General features: G+C 39.9%; 1 protein-coding gene across 2 annotated transcripts; it reads left to right on the top strand.

Annotated features, from left to right (window-relative positions):
• The first annotated feature begins 1,913 nt into the window (after positions 1 to 1,913).
• LOC140314199 (histone H4 transcription factor) lies at positions 1,914 to 8,284 on the top strand. Of its 2 annotated transcripts, none has more exons than XM_072392309.1 (10): positions 1,914 to 2,004; positions 2,315 to 2,522; positions 2,601 to 2,827; positions 2,918 to 3,029; positions 3,113 to 3,265; positions 3,356 to 3,430; positions 3,886 to 4,006; positions 5,186 to 5,324; positions 5,894 to 6,018; positions 6,155 to 8,284. In XM_072392309.1, exons 2-10 carry the CDS (start codon positions 2,372 to 2,374, stop codon positions 6,585 to 6,587), a joined length of 1,536 nt encoding a protein of 511 aa, XP_072248410.1. In that variant the 5' UTR covers positions 1,914 to 2,004; positions 2,315 to 2,371; the 3' UTR covers positions 6,588 to 8,284. The 2 variants fall into 2 exon arrangements, with proteins under 2 accessions (XP_072248410.1, XP_072248409.1); XM_072392308.1 differs by having other exon boundaries at positions 1,914 to 1,994.
• Positions 8,285 to 14,789: the final 6,505 nt, after the last annotated feature.

Here is a 14,789-nt window from a genome sequence, read left to right on the forward strand (position 1 = left end):
ACAATTAAAAAAGGTTCACAGCTGACTTTTAATAACTGTATTAGTTTGTAAACATATTTGGGCTAAACTGCAAAAATAAAGAGAACAAATTACTATCTTATGGTAATTATTGTCTCTGTTTTGTTCTATTTGGGGAAATTGAATCTAGAAAATCAGTTTCAATTGGTCTATTATCTTTTGTTGTATTCACTTTACATTGTGAGAAATGAAGAAGTTTCTATCCTCAAAACTGTTACATCCACTTGAAGGTTTTAAGTAAGATATGTCATCATTCTCATTATTTTTCCCAGTTTAGACAAGAGATGCAAACCCTCCAAAAAGAAATTATTAATAGTTATAGTTATATTAATAGTATAGTGTATATATATATATATATATATATATATATATATATATATATATATTTTTTTTTTTTTTTTTTTTAAAGTACAGAACCAAGAGAAAATCTAAAATGGAAACTTAACCCAATTTTTGGAATAAATTCTTTGGATGCTTATGGTCGCTCTTCTGTGAATCAGCCATCCAGACATAAACGTACATGAATAATTCAGTGGTTATGGGCCCTTGTATTTGCAGAGAAGCATAAAATATTGAATGAGAGCTCAGCAATGGCACTGAACGTGCTGAAGTTCTGCCCCATGTGTCTAAAAGACTTGTCTGTCTGCTCAGGGACTCATCTTAGTTTGTGTTCATTGGATGGAATTAAGAGTTCACGCATTTATTTCACTGTGTAGCAATGTGTTGTGTAAATTTGATGAACATTTTGATTATTTTAAAGGAATAAGTACCAGATAGTGTACAAAGCCTTTTATGTTAATTTGGCAATGTGAAAATGGCATCTGAGCACCCAGCCCATAAACATCACAGATGGGAGATTCCAGTTAATCAACATAAAAAATGTTTACATTTTGCATTACATACCATTCATTTACTTGGGTGAAGTTTTACAGTCAATTACCAAAATTGTACTATTGTACACTGAAAGTATGTGTTTCACCGACCTCACATTAGAAGACACACCTTCGTGGACAAGCTTCTCTCAGGACTGATTGTCAGCAAATTCTGACCTCTGGTGGGGATGATCTGTCGCAGACTCACAGTATCATGTGAATCTTGATTTAAAAGGAGTGAATCTTGAGCAAAGCAGCTTAAGTTTCCCTCCGTTAATTTTTTTGTCAGCATCCAAGGTGCTCTCAGGCTGGTGAGATTTGTAACTTAAGTAGACGTTAATATGTAATCGTAATGATGTGGGTATAATCTGAAATCTTGTGATACAAAAGAAAAAAAAAAAAACTTGTTACAACATTATAAACAAGAGAGTAGAGCGATGCTGCGGTTCTCTACCTCACATGTACCATATATAAATATGAAAACACTGCAGGGATCTGCTGAAACTGTTTTTGATTTGAAAAGGACACGACTGTTGTAACACTAGCATAGCCACAAAAGGTTGAACTGATTAAGAAAACCCAACCCTCTTTATTCTGAAATCACATGCATAATGTTGATGACATATTTCAGCAAATTTAATTTGATCTATGATTTACCAATAAACACACACTCACAAAGAGGTTGTCAGCAATGCCAAACAGTTTAATATATTAAGTGGTAGAGTGCAACTACAGATGCCTGAGTGGGTTTTCTCCATGTGCTTTACACAGAGAACGAAAATCAGCACTGTTTGGGTATACATGTCTGACCATCAAACAGACTCAAGTTTAGAGTTTAGATAACTTCACTTTTTCTTTGGTAAAGTTTTACCGTTAATTACAAAAATAAACGCACTATTGTACACTGAAAGTAGCTGTATTACCGGTAAATGCGGTCTTTAATTCACTGAGTCAGTAGCTGGCGGTGAACTGAGTTTGCTGCTCATAACAGACGAAGAAGAAGAACTTCCGTTTTGACGCTCACACCGGAAATAAACAAAACCAGACAAGCTCAGAGGAGGGAAGGAGATGAAGAACAAACCCAGAGGATAGAACTGCAGAGACGTTAGTATTTGTAAGAGACATTTTCAAAAACATTGCAGGAAGTTTAGTTACATTAATGTGTGTTTGTAAATTGGCGGTTAAAATGACAGAAATGTGTCATGTTTAGGAAAAGTCCAACTAACAGTTCAGACGTAAGACAGTTTGAGCGGTAGCGAAACAGTTAGCTAAAATATTAACTTTAAACACAAGGCTGTGCTATATAATCAGCAGGATTTTGGCTAACTTTAGTCCATGTTGGTTATAAGATTAACTAACCGTGTGTTGGTAAGGTGTTGTAGCTCAGAGTTAAAACATTTGTTGCTGTGTGTTTTCGTGTTCAGTTGCTCAGGACTGGGTGTGAGCAGCAACAGCAGCAGCTGAACACTTCACTTACCACCATGATGACAACGAAGAGATTAGACAACTTTGAGGTGGTGTGTGAGTGGGATTCGTGCAGCTTCAAGGGCCACACCATGGAGGAGCTGAGTGATCACATGTCCCTGCATCTAAAGGACTACCTGGGAGACAAAGACACTCTGGAGGAGCTGGGTGAGTCAGGAAAGCATTACAGTATCAAAATATCACATGGACAGTTTGTCATAACACTAATGTCCTCTCCTTGTTTAGATGAATATGCATGTCTCTGGAATGGATGTGAATTTCTGTCCATGGGCAGCCCCACAGAGCTGGAGGTGCATGCTTATTTCCACAACTACCACGGTAAGCTTAAGTTTGTCGGGTCACAGCTGCTGAAGTCCCGTCCTGACCTACCCAGCTGCAACCAAGGCATGCACAGCAGCAACCTGGTGCCAGAAGGGTCAGATGGATATGTTTGCCAGTGGGAGCATTGTGATGTAGGCATTTTAAGTTTAAGTTATTCATTGTTTATTTAAATATTAATAACACCACTGTTATTTGGGGACTAATTTGTTATCTTTCTGCAGAGTACATTCAATAATCCTGAGTGGTTCTACCGTCATGTGGACAACCATGTGGAAAGTGCTGAGCAGCAGTCTCTTCCACAGCAGCAGCAGGCGCTCTTCTGCAACTGGGCAGGTATGACTGTGAAGGAGATGACCAGGTGTTTGTCCTGCTGCGTTTGCTCTCACACAGGGTGACGCTTCATGTTTCTCTCACAGGCTGCGACGCCTTCTTCAAGATCAGGTACCGGCTGAGAGAGCACATGCGGAGTCACACTCAGGAGAGACTTGTCGCCTGTCCTACATGTGGCAGCATGTTCTCCAGCAACACAAAACTGTTTGACCACCTCCACCGACAGGCTGAGCCGATAGGTGAAATGGATTTTTCTGTGGGAAATCGTATATAAGAGATGTTGGTGTTCTAAATGTGATGTATTTTAAAGATCCTGGTGCTCCCAACAGAGTCGCTGGTGTGTGAACATTGTGGCAAAGCCTTTTCCAGTGAGAGGCTTTTGAGGGATCACATTCGTCAGCATGGTAATAACCGTCCATAGTTTTCAGCTGTATCTGGTTATGAGACAGTTGATATTTTAAATTTTGTCTCCTTCAAGTGCTTCAACTTTGACATTTATCATTTAGGACGATAAAGTAGAGGAAAACCAGTAAAATTTCTAAATATAAACTGTAATTTAGTTATTTGATTGAAGTGCTTTTTGGGGTGTTTATTAGGGAAGTTTCAAATTTCACACACATTGCACAAATTCGGTGGGACTTTGTAAAGACCGTTTAGTGGCCGCTCATATTACAACATGACTGTCATCCACAAATTGATTTCTGTTCATTTTGGAACACCTCAGTTTAAAGTTATATACATTTGAGCACTTCTTTTGGAAGAAGTATAGAAGTGATATATGCTGAAATGAATTATGACGCAAGCTAATCATCTGTTCACCAGCTTTCAGTCATTCTGGCTTTATTGCTTTTACTTCCAGTGAATCAAGTGAAGTGTCCCTTCTGCGATATGACCTGCACCACTTTGGCAGCCCTGAAGATCCACATCAGGTTCCGCCACTGTGATGAGCGGCCATTCCCGTGTGACTTCTGTGACAAAAGGTAGGCCTTATAAACAGATGATTGTGTGTGATACATTTACAACAAAAAAAACTGTCCGAAAATTGGAACATAAATCTCTGTCGACGTAGTTTTTCCATGAGTTTTCCATTAAAAAGTGAATTTGCAGCTATTTCAGTGAAGCATTCATCTCTAAATTGCAGCATCATATACCGTATTTTGCGCACTATAAGGCTCACCTGATTATAAAACGCACCCTCAATTTTGGGGTCCATTTCTGTACTTAACCCATACATAAGGTGCACCTGATTATAAGGCGTACGTATTACCTAATGTTCTCTGATTGGTTCATCGCTGCCAGCACATGTTGTGTATGTATCACGTCCCTGTGTCAGCGGGAAATGGTCCGACGGTCAAAGACAACATCGTCTGTCGTTTTTACACTTATAAACTGCACATCTGCATCACCCATCTCAGACTGAAGAACAGGCACTCACTGGGACATGGGCAAAAGCTTTAATGATGACACGATTCAATCGCTAAGTACGAGCTCAACACAATCTTCGCCCCATTCAGAGTGAATGGCTGGGATCCGCCTGACCCTGGATTCACACCGAATGCAACGGGCCAGTTGCCATTAATTTCCAATGTACGAGAGCAAAGAGGCACGGCAAAAGTAAACGTGGCGGAGAGCGGTGAGTGATGCGGAGGGGGCTTAATGCCCCGATGAATGCTCAGCGCTCCCCGCGGTAAATTCAAAATGGTGGTATCAGTGACAGATTTTGGAAGCCAGTGCTCACATAAAGCACACCGGATTATATGGCGCACAGCAGTTTTTTTGTGAAAATTTAAGGCTTTTAGGTGCGCCTTATGGTGCGGAAAATACGGTATGTTATTTTTCATTACCTACAAGCCAGTTTCCAAAACAACAGTACATCAAATCTGTGAGTTCTGTGTCCATTACTGTTTTTCTGTGTTAAAATGATGGAATATCAATGAGAGGAATTTTGTTGGAGATCCAGTTTATTATTAAAAATAAAGCATTAAAGTTGACAGAGGATACTTTGTAAGTATCTTCTAATTTTCATGTGTATCTAAGAAATACCTTAATAACATACAGGACTGTTTGCACACCCACCACAAAATATTCCAGTCAGCCCTAAATAGTTTCCCATCATGTCAGTCGTAATTTATTTCTCTCAATTCTCTTTAAAATGACAGATTCAAGAACCAGCGGGATCTCCAAAAGCACACCGAGGTTCACAACGAAGGCACCGTGTATCACTGTACGGTGGAGGGATGCGATTATTCCTGTCACACATTCCAGACCATGAGCCACCACTTCAAGAGAGTCCACGAGGTTTGTAAGCACCAACCGACCACATTCAGATCATCATCACAACCTGGTGTGATTACTGAGGCTTCGCTATGAGATTCAGGGTTGCTTTGCAGTCTTGAGGAGTATCGGTCTCGTTTTGCGTATTTATGTATGAAAAGTAGACACCATTATAAAAATCTATTAATGTAAATTCAATATGTTTATGGGGCAGAAACAGGAGACTCGGTAGCACCACGTCGTTTACTTCCACTTTGGGCAGAAATGTTGGTGTTTTCACTGTTTTGCACCTTGAATACAATCCTGTGTGGCCATTTTAGTCCTAATTGATCTGTATGTGCTACAACACCCACAACTACAATCTTCTAGGAAACATTTCACAGCATAATGGCACATATGGTCAGAAAGTAACACTCATGTTTACCATATTACTTAAAATCCATTTAGATGCTTGTTGTCGGATCTTGAAGATAGATGGAAAAATGGACAGATTCTTGAAATTTGAGCCTGGAAAATATGGAATTTTGATTTGGAAAACATATGGGAACCTCGTATATTATTTTATCAACATTACTCATTACATTTTCCAACAGGTTGGGGGGATGTCAAAATATAAATGCCACATCTGTGATAAGGTCTTCTCATGGTGTTACACTCTCACACTTCATCTGCGTAAGAAACATGAGCTGAAATGGCCCTCTGGACATTCCCGCTTCAGGTGAGTATTTTGAAAGCCGATTACAATTAAAACAGCCATTTTTATCTCCACATTATTTTTCAGCTCCCTGGGTCAATAGAATTAGTTCCAAAATGAGTAAAGATTTTATGTGGTTGCTTGGGTGCTTTCCTCACAGATACAGGAAGGATGTTGACGGCTTCCTAAAAGTAAACATGGTTCGCTTTGAGACTGTTGAGGTGACGAAGGAGATCATGAAGAACATGGCCAAAAAGCCACAAAGCCTTCGACAAAGTCAGAGAACCAGCAGCCGGAACAAGAGGGCTGCCGTGACGCCAGAGAGCGGCCGAAGCTCCCCCACGGGATCCTCCTCGCCCTCTTCTAGCTCCTCCTCCTCGTACTCCTCGGACCTCTCCGGAGGGGAGGACGTGTCGTCTCAGCACAGCCCCAGAGGCAGCGACTCTCCAGTTTACTGCGTGATGAGCACCATTCCTCACATTGAGGACGAGCCCGGAGGACTGTCCCAGGAGGACTGCGACGGTGGTGGGACTTCTGGAGCCGTCCAGGCTCTGACGGAGGTCGCGAGGGGCCTGGGCATGGATGTGGTTTGATGGGTCAAATGTCAGCGTAGCTGCAGGTTGTTTGCTTTTTGTGTATTTTGCAGTGGAGCTCGGGTAAAGACGGGACTCTAATAGATGTTTTTCTCCCCAAAGCTTTCCAGTGGCGCATAAAACAGAAAGCGGTCGATGTCATGTGGCGTTTAAAGATGTTTTGGTGCTTGTGATTCACTGACCCAGATCACTTTCCACAGGCTGATACTGCTTGGCCACTGTCGTCAACAGAAATAGTTTGTCAAATTTCTATTTATGAATATATTTTATCATTTTCAAATAATTTATTGGACTGCTCAATCTCTCTTTGAATACAACCTCTCCTTGAATAGAATATCTAAAAAATAAGGATATTCAAGTATTTTAGGCACTGACGGTGATTTATTAAAGAATTTTAAAGTCGGGCAATTTAAACGCACATCATTCAACTACAGAATTACTTCTTTTATTTCAGGTATAGCCGTTTTATTTATTTAAATCTGTATTATTGTTATTAAATGCCCACGAATAACAATGACGAGCAGCAGCTGCTGGAGAAAAGAGCTCTGTGTTGAAGGGATCCCGGCGCCATATTATCCTGGCAGCGGCGCATAACTGCAGAATCAGCATGTGCCATTCCTGGTGAGGAACCGTGTGCGGATTGTGAAGCGGTCGGTAGCTGCTCGTGGATCGTGTGCCGCTTGTATTTACTTGTCACAAGCGGCTTTTCAGAGGCAGGGACTGCTTGCAATTGGTTGTCCACTCTTCGTCGATCTTCGTCAATAAACTTGCAGCTATTTAGTATCAAAGCTAACTATCGGCACCTGTTGCATAGTGAAGCATATTAAGTTACATTCCAATCAGACCTTTTTTTTTTATCATGTTTTGTAGCTCTAGAAAGTGTCATAAAAAAATGAATCCAAGCATATTTTATTGCACTGTAGTGTCAGTAAAATGTGGTCATAGCCATTTAATTTATACATGAATCAGTTGGGCAGCTCCTGGTGTTGGAAAGGTGTCACGTTTTGATCCAAGTAGCCCTCCATCCGAGAACAGCAACTCGCTGCTGTAGGATTGGCACATGCAGCCATGTGACATTCCAAGGCAATCTGAGAGCAATCACTACAGCAAGTGTGTTGTACGACCCGCCACTTTGGATCCCGGCGTATCCTCAGAGTTCCTGTTCCGTTGAGGTCATTCCTGCACTGGTTTTGTAAACCACACTATCGTCTCTGCGGCTCTCACCAACTCTTTTGGAGTTTTTCCATTGGATAGTACGGTACTGTCGGCTTTTCTCTCTTTGTTTTCTTTTTGCTTTGTTTTGCCGCTGCAGGTCATTGTAAGTAACTGAAGAGATACTAGAAACTTTTCCTTATTTTGGGAAGTCATTTGAAACCCCAACACACAAAAATCACAGGTAACTTATTTGTGCAGATGCTTTGCTTTTGAAGCGCACGTATAGAAATAAAGGTTGGTCTCTTTTTCTGTTTGCATATATTTGTGTTAAAGAGCTGTGCTGTGTTGAACTGTACTGTATGTAGTGGAAAAACGCTACCTCTGGTGCTGATGAATTGCTGAGGAGACATAATATCCTACAAAACTACAGAACAAGCGAGACGTTGCTCCGCAGAGGATTTCAGAGGACATTTATTTTATTGTAGCCTTGAAATATTGCCAGATTTGAATGTTGTACATTTTAAATACATTTTTTTTATTCAATACATAACATTCCGTGTCTGTCTCTTTGTTTCTTGCTTTTTTATATAAGCCAGGTTCTGGTCCAGACAAAAGAAAAAAAATATCTCTGTTATTGGATGGATTTGGATAGATTAAGTGCTGTTACCGGGTCAAAGTTGAAATCCAGTATTTCCAGTAATCAGAACACCCCGACCACTAGTTTTATTAGACTTGTCTATGACTCATTTAAAACTCAATCCAACATTAAACTCATGAGTGAAAGCAGCCACAGTAAAATCGACTTCAGAAGTCTCAATTCTTACATTTGAAGAGCTTTATCAACTATTGAGCTATAACCGGAACCTTGATTTATTAAATGAACCTCATGCTTTTTTTGAAAATGCACAACCAGTGACCATAATCATCAGGCAGACTCTGGAGACTCGAGAGGTTCAGATAGGCTGTTACTAAAAGACCAGGAAGAGGGAGTTGACATCTGCAGCGGTGGAAAAAAAACCTGTGTCCGTCTGTGGCGAACCGTCTCCTGCTGCCTCAGTGCAAGGGGGAAATAAAGAGGTGGTGTAAAGAAACCATAAAAAGAGTTGAAGAAATAACCTTTGAGGGCTTTTTGTCTAAAATGGAAATCCAGCCTGCTGTTCCAGGTAGGGTCCCGTGACGGAGTCTGGTAGGGATGAAACTCTGTGCCTGGATGAGAGATAATACATCTACAACCGTTAGGATTTGAGACACATAAACTACTTATACTCTTATGTGAGGATGGATGTGCATGAGGTGTAATTAACGAAAATGGGTCAGAGTGTAAAGTCAAAGAAGAATCACTCTGGTTATCTTCGGTTTCCTGCTTCACCCTCTTCACTTGAAGAAAGTCGTCATCCTCAAGCTTCCTCTTCCCGCCAAATGAGCCGCTGCCTCCTCCATCAGGTTCAGGAATCACCTCTGAATGCCAGGATTTGTCCCTAAAGGGTAAATCTTTTGTTACGTCTTTTTGGTTGCTTATGTCTCTCTCTTTGCCGTCAAGTTTCTTCTTCCAGAGCCGCTTTGCAGGTCGGTCCACATCCTTCAATGGTGTTGCGTGACTGCTGCAGGATGCTGATGAAGATGGGTGAAGATCAGAGGGATGGCTTCTGTTTTCACTCATATTTGCCGGCATATTTCCAGTTTCACTCCTGTCAGCGGTGTTTCCGAATGGCGAGACCTCACATGGAGAGTCTAAACAGTGAGAAGTAAACCGTAACACATACACACAGCTGTAGAAAAAGGCATTTCTTACACTGCTGGGCTCATACTCACCTAAAGATGAGCAGCATGGTTGGTGTGACTCTTTAGGTTGCACCGAGTCAAGTAGACCTGTGGTTGAATACTCGGGTAAGAGCTCTCGATGAAGACTTTTGGGGTTTTGGTTCATTTTCTGTTAAATAGAGCATCAAATACAGTTTATAAAAGTGTATCTATACAAGCAAACAACAACAAAAAAAGCTCAATGGTGCAATAAGAGATTATATACAATCCAGCAGTTGTGTAGTAAACAGCATAGACAGTACACTGCTACACAGTACAAAGCACGCCATTATTGTGAAAAGAATCAAACAGGTGTAGTCATTTCTTGGAAGTCTTAAAACTTGAATTCTTAATCTAATCAGACCTTCTGTGTATACAAATAACAGTGAATACATGGAAGCAAATAGCACTCAGTTAAACATTTTAATAAGAACTATAAAAACATTTCTTATCATAAAAACAGTCTCATGATTTAATAATTTCACACTTAGATTAAAGAGGAAAATGAATTCTAAATTCTCTCAGAATACTGAATAATGTGGGGAATATATGTTTTTTCTGGATCAAGTTAAACCTCGAGTTGTTGGTGGTAGTAAATCCTCCATGCAATACAGACATGCATTGCACCCCATCTCCCTTGTGTCTGAAAAGAAAAAAAAGGTCATTAAAAAAAATTATACTACCATGGTTTCAAAATTGTTGGGACACCGTGCGCAACGTAAATAATGCAGTGATTTTCAAATCCCATAAAGATAGGCTGAGGTTGAGCAAAAAAAGAAACAAAAGAAGCGATTTAAGAATAATGTTTCATACCGTAACAGTGTGAAGGCTTTGAATATTCTATAATCTACTGTTTATAATAGCATTCAAAGATTCAGGGTATCTGGAGTCATCTGGCTGTATTCATAGACTGACTGGTCTCTTTTGATCGTTGTAGGACTCACTGTAGATCTGAAGGACTTCTGTGTTGCTCTGTGAATGACGCTGACAGGAGCAAAATAGGTCCTGGGTGTTTGTCTGGGAGGATGCATGTTGAGCTGTGGCAAAAGGTGAAAGACGGCTGAGTGGCAGTGAGGTGCAAAGAAGGGGCAGAGTTACCGTGGACGCATAGCCTTACGTTTCTGTCCTGAGTTCTCATCATGATCGGTGGGATGGGAGCGGGTTGGTGCAGGATGGGAGCGAAGACATGCTGCCGGGTGTGCTGATGCATGTGTGGGTGCTGATGAACCAAGCTGTGCACAACGGGAACGGATTATTGAGACAGATACACAGACGATGATTTACACAAGACTTTGAGCAAACTAAAACAACTCGGCAGCATAACATTAAAACTTAAAACACAACGATATAACAGCTGTGGATCATAAAATTTTGACTCTTAGCTGACACTGTGTGACTAAACTGTGCTCAATTAGCCAGCAGTTACTGTTTATACTGAGAATACAACCCAACAGAGACAGTAATCACCAATAGTACTAAAAACAGATCTACAAAATGCTGAAAAGAGATGTTTCATTGTCTTTATTTACCTGTATTTGAATAAATGCTCATTGGTACTTTGATGCCAGAGACATATTTCATAAAAATTGGGACGGGGCATGTTTACTGCAGTGTTGCATCCCTTGTTCTTTAACATTCATCAGACCCGCTCAGTCCCATTCAGAGATAACCAGCTTTTAAACAACATTTTGTAAGTGTTTGCCATCTTAGGGAACTGACTGTTACGGTTTTGAGAGTAAAATGTTTTGCATATTAGCAGCTCATATGTGTTTCAAGTTTTCACTGGATTTACAAGGCAGATATTTCAGTTCCCAAACTCTTTTACTGTGAAGCCACTCTGTTGTAATCCGTTCAAAATATCATCTGGGATTGTCTTGCTGAAGAACAAAACAAAAACAACAACAATTATTTGTTTGACTTTTGCATTGTGGTACCTTTACATGCATTTGTGGAATTGGTTTTAATGATATTAAGTATTATGGTTGATGAAATCCCCAAATTATTTGCAATTTTGCACAAAGAAAAGTCCCTTAAGTTGTTAAACTATTTACTCACAGAGTGGTAAGACTCAGCCTCTGTGGGACAGAATTTTTCAGTTTCAGCATTTGATTGTTGCTATTTTCTCATATTCTATTTTACAGAACACTTCTGTTTTAAAAGAGGGCTTCATTTAAAATCAGATAAAGAGCATTGAAAAGGAAATTAACCTCGGGCAATTTGCCTTAAAAACCTCAAGGAAATGACAATATTTTATTACAGTAGACTGCATTATTGTTGGTAATCCTGCTGAGGTATTCAGTGTGCCAGTCCATTTGATTAATTTAGGATCCATTTATGCTAAGGACACAAGGTTAGTGGCGCTGTGATTTTCAGCATATCTGCGCTGAACACAAACCCCAAACAGAGAAGCAGACATGCTTTGCATGCTGTGGTATCACACATTTATATGAGCTTAATAAAGAAATAGAATGAAAAACAAAAGCATACTCAAAGTAAAGTTAAAGTTTCAACTGGATTTTCTTTTCTTCCCATCCAGGGACTTTTAACCACTTTTATGATTTTCAAAAATGATCTACAGTCATTTTTGAGTTCCTAAAATATCTTTAATAAAACACTTGGATTGGATATTAGTGCCCAGTGGAGTCTGTGTTTTCAGTTGTTGAGAGTTCATCGTCTTTTCCTGCGTTTAAATTTCAGGCACACAAACCTTTCCTGCGACGGCTGACGTGGGAAACATTTCTTTGCTGTTTCTGATGAGCTCAGATCCCTCCTTTCTTCTAAAGGCAAGATTAGCCCGAGGTTTCACATCACACGTTCTCTAAATTTCATCCATGTCCGCGTGGAAAAGAAATCTCTTAATCCCATAACGGAGCAGTTTGTTCGGAGCACAAACAGAGCGAATCTAATGTATAATCTGAATCTGAATAATCTGAAACCTTTTTTCGCGTCATCTACAGGATACAAAAGATGCAGGAAATCAACTCGAAAATGACACGTGCTGATGCTTTTTATTGATCTGATATGTTCCCTGGTATGCAAATCTGAATCAATATTAAACAAGATTCTAGAACCACTGCAGCCAACAAATACCAGTATTATATGGTTTTCTTATTTTCATATGATAAATGTCTCTGATGTGAACTTGAGCGCAGGGAGCTCGTGATGTAAACCTTTCACTTTTTGTGCACAGCGCACTGACCAAAAGATCAACATGTACATCATCAGGAAGCAGTTAAAACTCTCTCAGTAAATGAATAAATCAATGCAGAAAACGGCGAAAAAAAGATATATTTTGTTTTGCTTTTTTCCCCAAGAATTTACTAGTAGAAAAATGAAACAAAACATAGCCTGCCAATAGTTAGGTTTACAGCTTCAATTTAATATCAAAGTATTTTCTCCCCCTCTCTCCAAAAACAAACACATATATCTCACAAATGAATGTCTTACCTTCCGAAAGAGAATTCACTTCTGATGTTTGAAGGTTATTCCTCACAGAACAACATCCTGCTCCCCCTAAACTTTGTAAAACGTCCCTCCTTGTGTCTGAATCGCAGCCGCACTGACTGCGCTGATCTGTCCCTGCTTGTTGTGGCGAGCAATGACTTCAGCGGGGACCACCTGTCGCTGTGAGCTGGTGTCAGCTGTCTGCTGGGCCTGGGCAATTAGTGAGTATTACTTATCAACACCAGGAAAGACCATTAACTACTGCTAATGGCTTACGCTAATCCAATCACCCCCCCTAAACCTTTCTGATTAAGTTTAGGGAAAGACAGCTTATGTGGGAGCAATGAGGTAGTCTCAAAGAGACCCTGGGGAGACAGATAATCTGACAGAAATTAATAAAACACACCTCCAAGTCCCTATATCCTTGTGTATATATATGGAATATATGAGAAATCAAAGGCAGCACTATGCACTAACTAATTTTTGCTGCTGACTCTTTTGGGTGCATATAGTTTGTATTCGTGTTTTTTGTACAATTTACTGATTTCTCTTGGGTAGTCTAAGTATTTTCAAGTGTTTTTTGTATAAATTGTGAATTAAAGATGGACAAAATAAATTCTAGTCTAATAACAAGTAAAAACCAGAGTCAAGATCAACGATTTCATGTAACAAACAGAAATAAACTGTCACTTTTAATGAGGATGTATCATCAATACATCCTTATCTGTAAACTTAGCTGTAAAAGCTTTTAATGGTAATCAGAAATGCTCCCTATGGGAATTCCCATAATGTTGATACAGTTCCACTGTCAATTCATAGTAATTTGTTTTTTGATTCAGTCTTATTGGCTTAAACATCACAAGTTAAAACTTTGCATGAGAACATAATGTGCAGCCTATATAAAATTTTTTTTAAAAACTGCTTTGTTTTCTGTGTACTGTGCAGGAATAAATGAGATTATGAAACTTACTATGAAAGTTACTTTGACAGTTTTAGAAATGATCACCCATCAAGCAGCATGGATATATCTTGATATCATACAATTCTAGTTTTTCTATTTAACTTTAAAATGTAATCATTTGAGGAAAACAAGCACTTTGGACAGTCCGGCGCTGTTGGTAACACCGTTGAAATGAACAAACTGCAAGTGCAGCTCTTTTTGAAAAACATGGCAGGTGTCTCAGCCAGAGGTCAGCATATAAGGTCACTGTGAAGGTAAACATGGAGGCCCGGATGGATCAAAATCAGTGTAAGAAAATCTGTTCTGTGCCACAGACACTTCAACTCCCACTAAAGCTTCGAAAGTTCCTCGTGAAATGCCTCTGAATACTGACACCGAGCCTCTGAGTTTTGCAATCTGGCTCGAGCTGGATGTCCCTGGTGGCCCCAGACAAAGTGGTCTACCCTTCAATTGGATCCCATTAAGCAGAACATAAGGTGCTGATTGGATGAGGCTTTGGGATGACATGTTCTCCTTGATTAGCTAATTCCATTCTCACTAACCATCCAAATCCTGTTAGTGTGGGCAGGGTTAAAGCTGTTGCGTTGTTCACCCTGCGAACAATCCATTACCACAATTCACCAGTGTGCCAAGACTCGTGAGACACCTCACAGCAGCGTCCTACAAAAAGAGCGACAATGAGAGCGTCTGTAGACTCATTTAGTACAATACCAGCCTTTAAATGCTCTGCGTGCTCCACCCATTGTGTTTTAATCCGTTTGTTTATTTGAAATCCGTACAAATGCGAATGATTCATTTCTAAGCTGAGTAGCCACTCTCAACTTTAAGCTGAGCACCAGTCT

The sequence above is a fragment of the Leuresthes tenuis genome, unplaced genomic scaffold (assembly GCF_036924035.1).
Source record: "Leuresthes tenuis unplaced genomic scaffold, fLeuTen1.0.hap1 SCAF_9, whole genome shotgun sequence".
NCBI classification, from domain to species: domain Eukaryota; kingdom Metazoa; phylum Chordata; class Actinopteri; order Atheriniformes; family Atherinopsidae; genus Leuresthes; species Leuresthes tenuis.